At 42.4% G+C, this 12,507-nt stretch overlaps 2 protein-coding genes across 5 annotated transcripts in view; one reads left to right on the top strand and one right to left on the bottom strand.

Annotated features, from left to right (window-relative positions):
- CLDN10 (claudin 10) overlaps positions 1–3,972 on the top strand; it is a 98,602-nt gene extending 94,630 nt beyond the window's left edge. For both annotated transcript variants that reach the window (XM_018056440.1, XM_013968374.2), the window contains exons 4-5: positions 1,430–1,537; positions 2,205–3,972. In XM_018056440.1, coding sequence (XP_017911929.1) covers positions 1,430–1,537; positions 2,205–2,328 — 232 coding nt within the window. In that variant the 3' untranslated portion in view covers positions 2,329–3,972. The remainder of the gene's footprint in view (positions 1–1,429; positions 1,538–2,204) is intronic.
- DZIP1 (DAZ interacting zinc finger protein 1) overlaps positions 5,315–12,507 on the bottom strand; it is a 49,152-nt gene continuing 41,959 nt past the window's right edge. For all 3 annotated transcript variants that reach the window (XM_018056438.1, XM_018056437.1, XM_018056439.1), the window contains 4 exons: positions 10,713–10,909; positions 9,049–9,179; positions 7,699–7,876; positions 5,315–5,688 (listed from right to left, as the gene is read on the bottom strand). In XM_018056438.1, the coding sequence (XP_017911927.1) occupies positions 5,612–5,688; positions 7,699–7,876; positions 9,049–9,179; positions 10,713–10,909 (583 nt within the window). In that variant the 3' untranslated portion in view covers positions 5,315–5,611. The remainder of the gene's footprint in view (positions 5,689–7,698; positions 7,877–9,048; positions 9,180–10,712; positions 10,910–12,507) is intronic.

The following is a 12,507-nucleotide window of genomic DNA, read 5'->3' as shown; positions in this document are numbered from 1 at the left end:
TACTATGGCCTGCCATCAAGGAGAGGCTTCATAGCAGGCTGTCACTAAATGATACTTTTTTATTCATCTCTCACTGGACTGTAGTGATAAGCACAATGAGGCTGTATCTATTGTGGACACTGTAGAGGAAGAAAAATGATTTTTTCCTCTACTCTCCTAGGCTCTCTGCTGAGAAGAAAGATAGATTCATAAGAGAAAACTGGAGTTTATTTATATGTGCATTGCCCCTACACAAGAGAGTACCCAGTGGCATGTAATTCAAAGGGTGGCTAGAACTTGGTCTTATATAGCATCTTAACAAAAGAACAGTACATCTGTAGAGAAGTGACAACACAAAGGAAAAGGACTTTGAGCTTCTAGAGGCACTAATTGTGGGAAGGCACTTGAGGAGGGACAATCCTAAAGGAAATCAGTCCTGAATATTCAGTGGAAGGACTGATGTTGAGGCTGAAACTCCAATATACTTTGGCCACCTGATGCGAAGAACTGACTCAGTGGAAAAGACCCTGAGGCTAGCAAAGATTAAAGGCAGGAGAAGGGGACAATAGAGGATGAGAGGTTGGATGAAATCGCCAACTTGATGGACATACGTTTGAGCAAGCTCCGGGAGTTGGTGATGGACAGGGAAGCCTGGAATGTTGCAGTCCATGGGGTTGCAAAGAGTCAGTCACAATTGAGTGACTTACCTGAATGTAAGGAGGGAACTAATGAAAAATGCAAATTAGTGAAGTTTGTTAATGTAGATTGCTCCGGTGCCACTTGTGGGCTAAGCAGGGTGTTCAGTGTGTCTGAGAATTAACTTCTTCCTGGTAGTGAGGGGATGGGGACAGTTCTACACATTTATGCCCAGCTTTTAGGCAAACAGGGAGAAGGCAGAGAGCTTTCCTGTTTCTTCTCAGTTGCTTTTGGTCCCTTGTGCCAAAGTGGCATAGTTGGGGTGGCATGTTCTGTCACCCTTTGGCACCTTGCACATGACTGCACACAGTAGATGCTTAACCACTTACTGAGTTGAACCAAAATAAAAGCAGAGGCAACTTTCCTTTTTCCATCTAAAACCTGCCTAAATAATTTACCCTGCACAACAGGATAAATAGATGGAAATGTTTGGGCTTCAGGCAGAGCCCAGAGGCAATGTGCTGGCAGAGCCAGTAGGCCTCACCTTGAGTCCACGGCTTCTGCTTTACCCAAAGGCATCCTGATGCCTTCAGCTTCCTTTCAGCTTCCTTTTGGGATGTTGGGAAGATACAATTGAGTGAAGGCTATAAAAACACTTTGAAAAAGTATAAAGCATTCTTTACAAATATTGCTTCCTGTATAAGCTCCCATAGCAAGTGTATTATAAGCATTTAGTATGTGTTGGCTAGTAGTGTTAAATGCTGTTTACTCCCCCAATCAGTAAGCTTTAACACTTGTGTGCTACTCTTCACAGGTATGAGTTAGGAGCTGCTCTGTTTATTGGATGGGCAGGAGCCTCACTCTGCATAATTGGTGGTGTCATATTTTGCTTTTCAATATCTGACAACAGCAAAGCACCCAGGTATGAAAAGAGACAAAAATGACCTGTTAAAAAGTACAATACTATTCTAAATTGTTATATGTGGGATAAATTATAGGTAGTTCTTATGATTCTTGGGAAGGTTAAGAATATATAGTATGGTAAAATTATATTGAATAGACTATAGATAATTAGTTAATTTAAAAAGCAGAGCTTGTGTTGATATAGGACAGAAACCAACACAATATTGTAAAGCAATTATCCTTCAATTAAAAAATTTTTTTTGATGAAGCATCAAAAAAAAGCAGAGTTTGACATTCTTACGTTCCAAAGCTATTGCTGTAAGTAGAAATTTTGTCTAACTTTAGGGGCATATTCTTCACTTTGGCCTCACAATTTTCACATAAGTGGAAATTGCTGATTAAGGTCATCACAGTCTCCCAAGATTCCAGGAAGATAAGTTTTATGTAAGGTTTGAAGGAGAATAAGTGAACAAACTAAGAAGCCATGAGTTTCTTCTGAGATCCTCTTAGTCACACTAGCTGTTCTGAAATGACACTGAACGATTTCTTGGGCTGAGAAGGAAGAAAACTAAACATAATCAGGGAAAGATGACTTAGTTGTGACAGAAACGGGGGGATGTGGTTTCTTCCCATTTTTGTTTGTCCTACGTGTGAAAGACCATCTGCCAAACCATTTTGCCTTTCAGAATGGGATACACGTACAATGGGGCCACGTCTGTCATGTCTTCTCGGACCAAGTATCACGGCAGAGAAGCAGATCTCAAAACCTCAAACCCTTCAAAACAGTTTGACAAAAATGCTTACGTCTAAAAAGAGAGCTGCCTTCAAGCTGTGTCTTGAGCTTGTTCTAAACGTGAACTGTTCACAAAATGATGCCATCAAGGCCCTCCTATAATTAACACTCAAACTATTTTTAAAATATGAATTTGAAGAATTTGTTGATTCTTGGATGTAAATGTTCTTCTATAGTTACATACTAATCACTTTCTGTTGTGGCTTTCTATAAAAAAAAATAAACAGGCTATTTACAAGATTTGTATATATCTTATACATCTGTGTTTAACACCAAAGATTCCAGCAGTGTTCGTAATGTAGCCTTCTTAATCACCCAGACCTTGCACTATTTGTCCCCATTTTTTATGTGTTTGTTCCTTCATATATTAAACAGAGTTATTAAGGAGTCATGACTTGTAAACAGTATGGGGGTGATCTGAGACTGTTCCTCAGATGTCTGGGTTGAATGGACATGTACTGGCTGGGTAGAGCCGATTGCTAGCTGCTGACATCTGTCTGTCACCACTGTGCTTCTCAACGGCTGCTCCAGGAAGGGCTCACGGGGCCAAGATGCTACTGCCCACTACCTGGCTGGTCCTCCTTAAATACCTCCTCCTCTGGTATAGAGAGCAGATCTGGATACACCGGTCATGGCCGACTCTGAGGCTGACAGAGGAAGGCCTGGAGCCGCCCGGTCCCTGCCTCACTCAGAAACAATGGATCGAGTTCCTGAGGACCTGTGTTGCTCAGGCTATGTGTGGGGAACCAACTGGCAATGGAGAGACAGCATTTTTTTCAAGACATGTAAGTTCCTCCAGGGATCTCTGACCAAAGACAATGTTTTATTTCTCAGGCCAGCCCTTTCAGCTCATATCCACAGGGCAATAGTTACCTCAGCCTGTGTGTGCCTGTCGCTGCTCTAAACGCTCTGTGTGCCCTCAGTCACTGCAGCCTCATAGCCACCCTCTGAGGTAAGTACTGTAGGACCCTGAACTGACAGAGGATGAAATGAAAGCAGAGAAGCTGAAGCGACTTGCCACAGCAAGTGACAAGACCTCAAGGACTTTGAACTGAGGCACTCTAGGGTGAAGTATATTCAGTCTCAGGCTGTGGCTACGAATCGCTTAACCATGTCTTCTGTGACTCAGGTACCCAACAATACCAGTCACAGCATGGGTGACGTGAGATCTTCCTCAAGCCTGAAGGACTTAAAAAGGAAAAATCACATTGCTTGGAGGTGCTCACTGAAAAGAAAATGAACGAGTTTATTACTGATACAGTAAACTTTTTTTTTCCAGACCATGGTAGTACTTAAATACCTTTTCCGGGGATACAAATGAACTGGAAACCACTGAGGGAGGCTGGGTACTATAAGCAATGTGGGCACAGGGTTTGGTGAATGTGTGTTTAAAACAAATTTTTAAGTTTTTAGAGCTGTACTGGTGAAGAAAATATTTTGACTGTATTGAATTATCACAGCTTCTGAAGAATTTAGGGCGACAAGGAGTCAAAGTACAGAAAAACTGTCAAGAGCCAGAAACATTAGCCGTGTGTCCGTGTCAGGAAATATAAGGCGATGGTCCAAAGGAAAATGAGCAATTCTAGTACAATCTAACATGACAGGACTAAACAGAACATTAGCTTTTGCGACACAGATGCATAAAGACTTGTGTTACTTAGGAGACAGTCTTCATATTTCCCCAGTCCTTGCTGTTTAGGAGTAAAGACCAAGCAGACCCAGGACTTGGGAGTTGAGGCCTGGTTTAAAGCCTGCTTTGGTCATTTTTCTAGTCATATGGCTTTTGGCAAGTTACTGTATAGCTTAGTTTCTCAGATCTATTTTTTTTTTTTTTTTTAGTTTCTCACATCTTTAAGAAGAAGATTAAAATAACATGTCTCAAAGTTGTTCTCATCAAATAACTAATAATGTACATTAAAACAGAACACGGAGCTCAACAGATCTAAGTGGATAAGTGAGTGAACACAGGAACCCACGTGCCTTCTTAGGCATTGTTGTAGGTTACTTACCTGTGTCTTACTACAGTGAAGATTTCATGCAGGGTTTATTAGAGCTTTTAGAAACTTACATTCAAAGCAGGTATATTTGCATTAAATGGCCTTTATGGGATGTTTTTAAAAAGGTAAATGGCCCACAAGTAAAAAGGACCCTGGTGGGGCAGAAACAGATAAAAGAAAAACTGCTGTTTTAGATCAGCATGTTACATGGCATGGCTACCAAGACAAGCTTAAATCCTTGAATGAGATGAGTTTAACTTGAAATCAGCTCTAATAACTCAGCCACAGTCACAAGGGTGTCACTAAGGGTTTTACTTGAAAGGCTGACAAAACAAAGAGAGGTCCAAATCCTAACAGACCATTTAGTTAAAATAGTTCTTTTTGGGGAGAAACAAAAGTAGAGATAGTACCACAAAGTATAAAAAAAAATGCAAAAAGCAGTTTATATGAACATGTTGACTATTGATAATGTCACTGTTAAGAATATAGCTAAATTAGTTTTGAGGTATTTTCTAATGCGGAAAGGGCATTTTAAAAAAGTAAAAAAAAAATACAGACACATATGAATTCAGGACTGACTCTATTCTATTCATAGTCTGATAACTGATATTTAAAATGGCTACATTTTATTCATAAAATATCCAAGGTCAAGGTTATGCTGCAGAAATAGTATTTTTAAGTTCTAAAACATGCTTACAGTGGCCCAAAGCTGCATATGGTAAAAGTACTTCCAGAAAATGTAGTTAATATGGGCATAACTATATTCTTATTAACTCTAAACTTACTTCTAGATGAAACATAAGCTGTCTACTCTTAAAATTTCACTGATTTCCACCAATTCCATTTTAAGGATACTAACAGAACTTTATAGTGAAACACTTCCAACATGACAACGTACATAAAAAAGATATATTTTTTTAAAGTTTAGATGCAAACTAAAACCTGCTATTAGTTAAAAAAAATTCACTTAAAAATTAGTTGAAAAAAATACACCTAAACACTAGAGTACTGTTCTGAAGAAAAAACTTTTTATGACTTCGGTTGACACATTATTTTTAAGCAGCAGCAGCATTCTTAAACACCTTTATATGCTTCAAAATACTGTTGACAATTTGTGTGTATGTGTTTTTAACACTGTGTTAGGTGCCATTAAAGAGACTCTTGTTCTCTGAGAGCCGGTTTCCTTGTTATTGCAGGAGATACTGTCAGGCAGGACAATCATAGTTGCGTAGGCAGTGCTGAAATAGCACGATACCAAATACTGCTGAAGTCTGGACGGACCTCCTGACGCACAGGGTGACGGTTACACGTCTGAAGAGTCGCTCCATTCAGTCACAGTTACTAAGCTGCTTTTTAGTGTACTGGACTCATCCTGAGGTCCTGTGTGGGAGACAGGGAGGGAGGGAGGGGAGGCCCCAGTGATTAAATGAGCACATTGTCCAGCCAATAAAAGCTCCATAACTTCACACTGTAATTCGTCACTCGGGCCTGAGTCGGCTTGCCAACCCCACCCCCAGCTCCCACAGGCTGGGGCAGGACGCCGTGGACCATCCCACCACCGCGGGACGGCCCTGTCTCTAGGTCGGGATGGCCCTGTCTCTAGGTCTGCCTCACAGGGCCGTCGAAGCTTCCACCCGGCCCCCACCTCCTGGCATTCAGCACAGCGCCTGGAGGCAGGCAGCCATTAAGAGAGGAGAATAAAATTAACAAGCCAGGGAGGGACTACATGCTAAAAATAGGTTCTCTAGCATAGATGAGCTAAAAGGTGAAGTTAGATCAAAAGTGCCTTGAGCCACTGAAACAGCACAGAGAATTCCACTTGAGCGTGACTAGGGATGTTTTCTCTGAGGGGCGTGGGGTCATGGCAGTGGCAGGAGGAAATGTACTCAGGGCATTCTGAGTGTCCTGAGTGTCCTGTGTCCTTCCACAGTCACTGGAGCGTAAACGCGTCTTTATGATGAGGATGGATGCTGAGACATAGCACAGAAAACTTATGACGGTGCCAGAAGAGGTCAGTGTTAACAACTGACACACTGGTGGAGAGAAGAGATCAAGTGAAGACACAGGCAATGGTTCATCTTAGAAATGCGGGGTGCGGGGCACAAGATCCTGCTATAAACAGACCAAGAGATGTGCATGTATTCATTTAAAATTATAGATGGTGTTGGGGGGGGGGACTAAAGTACTGAAGAGGGGGCATGAGAGGTGCAGGCAGTGGAGAAGGAGCCAAGTCTTCATCTGTCGTATCAGCACCTAGAAAGTTCACGTCTAAAATTGCTAAGTCTAGAAACAAGTCTGAGCCGGTTACTTGCAGGGATATAGGATGGCTAGGAGGAGGCACTGTGTGTATGTGGGGTGGAGTGGGGGGTGAGGGGGCACGTGGAAAAGAACTTCTCTGATTCAAAAAAATACAAATAATATTTTCTGATTTTAAAAATTAAATGTGTTGAGAGGTTAAGTGACTGGACTTATTATCCAGACTCTAGCCTGGGTGGATAGGATCAATGGCAGTAAATGGCTTCCCTGGTCCTTCATTCCACTGGCTACAATGCTCCAAGAAGAATCTCCCTTGGAAGAAAATAACAATATTTAACACGTAGACAGATGAATACAGGAAGACAGTTAGGAAAAAAGTGGCCTCATTTAGGTATGTATCAGAAATGTAAATTTCTAGGAGGCATTTCGGAGAAGGCAATGGCACCCCACTCCAGTATTCTTGCCTGGAAAATCCCATGGATGGAGGAACCTGGTAGGCTGCAGTCCATAGGGTCGCTAAGAGTCGGACACGACTGAGCGACTTCACTTTCACTTTTCACTTTCATAAATTGGAGAAGGAAATGGCAACCCCCTCCAGTGTTCTTGCCTGGAGAATCCCAGGGACAGGGGACCCTGATGGGCTGCCGTCTATGGGGTAGCACAGAGTCAGACATGACTGAAGCATGTCTGACTTAGCAGCAGCAGCAGTAGCAGGAGGCATTTACATGAAGAGTATTTGTAGGGGCACTTTCAAAAATAGATATTAAAAATTTTTAAAGATAAAAGATTAGAAACTGAAATTAAAACTTAGAAAATTAGTAAATAGATACTAAATCAGTAAGTTGTTCACATTCAGTCCTTATTAAAATAATGTTTTTTAAGTCACTCAGTTGTGTCTAATGTTTTTGTGACCCCACGGACTGTAGCCTGCCAGGCTCCTCTGTCTATGGGATTTCCCAGGCAAAAATACTGGAGTGGGTTGCTATTTCCTTCTCCAGGGGATATTTCTGACACAGGGATCAAACCCACGTCTCCTGCTTGGCAGGCAGATTCTTTTCCGCTGAGCCACCAGGGAAGCCCATTAGGGTAGTCTGGTATTTATAAAGGCTTCCGGTAGACACCAAAGCTTCGAACCTTCTCCCTTTGGTCCTTTCGGGTTAGCTGCACCCCAGGCATTTGGCACTTGAGTAGAATTTGACTCATTCTTCACAGGTGGAGGAGGTTCCTTCTGTTCTCTCCCAGCTTTTCTCCCTATAGATCTGTCTTCCTCTAAGGATGATATGTCCCAGTCATCGTCGTCCACATCTGTACACTAAAAAAAAAAAAAGCAGAGATTAATGAATGTCCCCTAAAGAAACCATGTGTGTTAGAGCCCCTCAAACAGACTGGGCCACTTACGCTAAATGGTAAGAAGTTGGGAGCCTCAGAGGGTCTCTCATCTAGTCATCTCTGAGGGCGATGAAATGCGTTTGGAAATCTGTGCTTCGAAAGCAGAGGGAACCACCTCTTTTTGTCTGTTGCCATGGAAATGTATGTTTCCTACGCAGCAATCGTGAATTTAGAAAATTCCAGAAACTATGTTGTAAAGTCAAGTCAGGATGCTCCCCAAGGAGCAGTCAGACCAGCTCTGGGGCTCTTACCTCTGTGATGCTAAGACATTTAACTGCAGGAGAGATCACACGAGGGCCCTGCAAAAGTGGGCCCGATGGGAAGGACTGTGTATTTCTCCAGTGCACTTTCTAAGGAAGACACAGTGGCTCTTGACTGATGTGACTTTTTGTCATTTTGGGCTTGTGTAACACAAATGGCACTAACTTATGAAAGTAGTTGGACAGAATGCTCTGGATTCCATAGATGAGCAGAGGAAGAATTAAATCTAGTGTAAGTGAAAAATTAAAGAAACAGCAACTACTACTGGAAGACCCAGTCAACAAAGAGAAGCCCACCCAGGTCTCCATCCACAGGAGCACTTCCGGGGCCTGGTGCCAGACCTTGGAGTGTGTCCGAAGTCTCAAGGAGGAGAGCTCGGCTTTGTCCTCCGCTCGGGTCACAGTCTCTAAAGCATGTCTTATGGACTCCAGCTGCCAAGTGGGGATAAACTCTGAAAAGTCCCTATTTCACTTCCAGGTCATGTCTTCGTAGCAAAAAGATTCCTGGACTCAGATCTGAAAGTCCAGATTCTGTTCAGTCACAAGTTTCTGTGAACAAACTACCTAATATCTGCCAGCGTCAAATAATACACGTGACGGGATTCTGAAAACCTGTAAAACCTGATAAGCATAGGATGTATTATTACCAGTTATCCTCTCAGTATCTTTGATTCCCTATGGAAATGCAATACTGAAAACAAGATAAATTAAAAATCTCAACCTCTACTATACTAATAATTGTATTTGTTTTACATTTCACTACAAAATACAATTAGTATGATATATTCATTGAAAGATGAATTTGTGTATGTTTAACAAGTAAAAGTGACTTCACCTTTAGATCTTCTTTTAGTTCTTTTTTGATGAACGTGTCAGCAACATTAATTCCACCAACTGGCTTATTCATATTTCTGTGATTTGAAACCGTCTTTTCAACTTTTCCAGTTAATGTTTTAATGGAGGTTCCTATAGGACCCATAGAAAACAGGTAAAGTTTAAAAAATTAAATCTTCAGTTCCAAAATAATCTTACAATGTGAGAGAGACTGTGTGTCAGTCGCTCAGTTGTGTCCGACTCTGTGTGACCCCATGAACTGTAGCCTGCCAGGCTCCTCCGTCCATGGGATTTTCCAGGTAAGAATACTGAAGTGGGTTGCCATTTCCTTCTCCACAGAGAGTCCAAGCATCACAGATAATGCCTTTTAAAAAATCATGATCTTCTAGACTAGAAGAATCACATTTTTATTTTAAATCAAAAAAAGGAAGTCATTCAGACTCATGATCAGAAACTTTAATTTCAGTCAGGCAGCCTGTGTGAATGGATATTCATATGGTATTTTCAAAAGCAATTTTAAAAGTTATATTTTACATATTATAAAAATACATGGTATATACAAATTCTATACAATAATTACATCTGATATGTTTACATATCAATTAAGAATACACAATTTTTAAGTTGCATTAAACAGAGTTTCTTTCTTTTTTTCCTTAAATGACACTTTTGCCTCTTCTCCTTGGCAAATTATCAGCAATCACCAACTTGGACCTCACGTTCCTTTAGAATTGCCCCATTTTCAAAAGGCAACATGGTGTGTTAGAACAGTTATTCTCAAAGACACACAGTATTAGGGATTGAATTATGTCCCAAATGCGTATGTTGACGTCCTTACCCCCATTACCTCGGAAGGTGACCTTACTTGGAGACAGGACCTTTAAAGAGGTAATTAGGTTAAGGTGAGGTCATTAAGGAGGACCCTAATCTGACACAACTGGTGTCGCTGGACAAGAGTGGGAAATTTGGACACAGAGGCACCCACAGAGAAAGTCAATGTGACGAGACATAGGGAGGAGACAGCCATCTACATGCCAAGGACAGAGACTCAGAGCAGGTCCTCTCCTCATAGCTCTCAGAAGAAACCAACCTTGCCACCTTGATTGTGGTCTTCCAGCTCCTATGAGACATTCTGTGGTTTAAGCCACACAGTGTATGTACTTCATTACAGCAGCCCTTGTATTTGTTACTAATATATCCAGACACCCCCAACCCCTTCCTCTCCTTCCACCTGAACATCAACTACTTGCTAAGCCCCTTCCATTTTTCCTCAGGTATCAACAATTTTTTGATTAACCCCATACTCTCTTTCCTGGTGGCTCAGATTGTAAAGAATCTGCCTGCAATGCAGGAGACCCGAGTTGGATCCCTGGGTTGGGATGATCCCCTTGAGAAGCCAGTGACTACTCACTCCAGTATTCTTGCCTGGATAATTTCAAGGACAGAGGAGCCTGGCAGCCTACAGTCCAGGGGATCGCAAAGAGTCAAACACGACTGAGGGACTAGCACTTTCATTTTACTTTCACATCGTTTCCTCGAGAACTTTCTCAGCTCAGATGCCCAGTATGGAGAGCTGAGAACCACTGTCCACAGAAGCACTGTGGTTGAGAACCACTGTCCGAAAATCAAAATTTCCAGATGGATTTTCAGTAAAGGAAAGCTTACCTGTGGGCTTGGGGGAAATATCAGAGTCCTCAATTTCACTTCCCTCGGTCCAATCAGTGTCGCTTTTGACGACAGCGCTCTTTCCAAAACTACTCTTGTTGCTTTTAGACGACAGCACAGGAAGTACATCTGGGGAAGTGAACGCCTGGATGAGGTCGTCAGCATCCAGCTCCTCCTCGGAACTGAAGGGAGGAGTCCTAAACAAATCAAAGCCCAAACAGGGGGCGCTGTTTCCGTGTTTCAGGATTTACAGACAATACGGAGAAGGCAATGGCACCCTACTCCAGTACTCTTGCCTGGGAAATCCCATGGACGGAGGAGCCTAGTGGGCTGCAGTCCATGGGGTCGCGAAGAGTCGGACACGACTGAGCAACTTCACTTTCACTTTTCACTGTCATTCACTGGAGAAGGAAATGGCAACCCACTCCAGTGTTCTTGCCTGGAGAATCCCAGGGATGGGGGAGCCTGGTGGGCTGCCGTCTATGGGGTCGCACAGAGTCAGACACCACTAACGTGACTTAGCAGCAGCAGCAGCATGCCCCTTAAAGAGGGTGGAACTTTCTCAAGAGAGCCTAACAAATGCCCGCGTGGCCATAGAACAAGATGGCAGCCAGGCCGAGGACTTACTATGCAAAAGGCGGAATGGTCATTTCAAATTTACATCTGCCAACCACATGCCACATGGCCTAGATACCAAAGTGGACTGAAGTTAGGACATTACTCCTCTAAACTCAAATTTTGTATTTTTTTAATATTAGTTTTTACACACCTAAGAAACATATTTTATAGTGGAAAAAAATATTTCTGGGATAAAACTATGCTGTCTTTTAAAACAGTGTCATTTGCAAAGAGTCCACACGACTGAGGACACACACAGGCACGCATGCATTACTAACGAAGATCATGGCATCCGGTCCCATCACTTCATGGGAAATAGACGGGGAAACAGTGGAAACAGTGTCAGACTTTATTTTTGGGGGCTCCAAAATCACCGCAATGGTGATTGCAGCCATGAAATTAAAGGACGCTTACTCCTTGGAAGAAAAGTTATGACCAACCTGGATAGCATATTCAAAAGCAGGGACATTACTTTGCCAACTAAGGTCAGTCTAGTCAAGGCTATGGTTTTTCCTGGGGTCATGTATGGATGTGAGAGTTGGACTGTGAAGAAGGCTGAGCGCCGAAGAATTGATGCTTTTGAAGTGTGGTGTTGGAGAAGACTCTTGAGAGTCCCTTGGACTGCAAGGAGATCCAACCAGTCCATTCTGAAGGAGATCAACCCTGGGATTTCTTTGGAGGGAATGATGCTGAAGCTGAAACTCCAGTACTTTGGCCACCTCATGTGAAGAGTTGACTCATTGGAAAAGACTCTGATGCTGGGAGGGATTGGGGGCAGTAGGAGAAGGGGACGACTGAGGACGGGATGGTGGGATAGCATCACGGACTCAATGGACATGAGTCTGAGTGAACTCCGGGAGATGGTGATGGACAGGGAGGCCTGGCGTGCTGCCAATTCATGGGGTCGCAAAGAGTCGGACACGACTGAGCGACTGAACTGAACTGAACCAAGTACTTTTATATGAATAGTTTTATATGAATACACACACTCATTTGTGTATCATATAAATCATCACCCCATTTTAAAGTGAAACAAATTCAGAGCAGTATCCATTCATTTAAAAAATATTCACTGAGTACCTAAATTCCACACAATGTTCAGTTACACTACATCCCATGAAATAAAGCTCTTCCCATGAGATTATTACATGATAAGTGCTTCTGAAGGGTGAGTTAT

This window comes from Capra hircus, chromosome 12, assembly GCF_001704415.2.
Source record: "Capra hircus breed San Clemente chromosome 12, ASM170441v1, whole genome shotgun sequence".
Lineage (NCBI taxonomy): Eukaryota > Metazoa > Chordata > Mammalia > Artiodactyla > Bovidae > Capra > Capra hircus.
The sequence above is the reverse complement of the archived record's forward strand: the minus strand, read 5'-3'. Positions and strand labels throughout refer to the sequence as shown.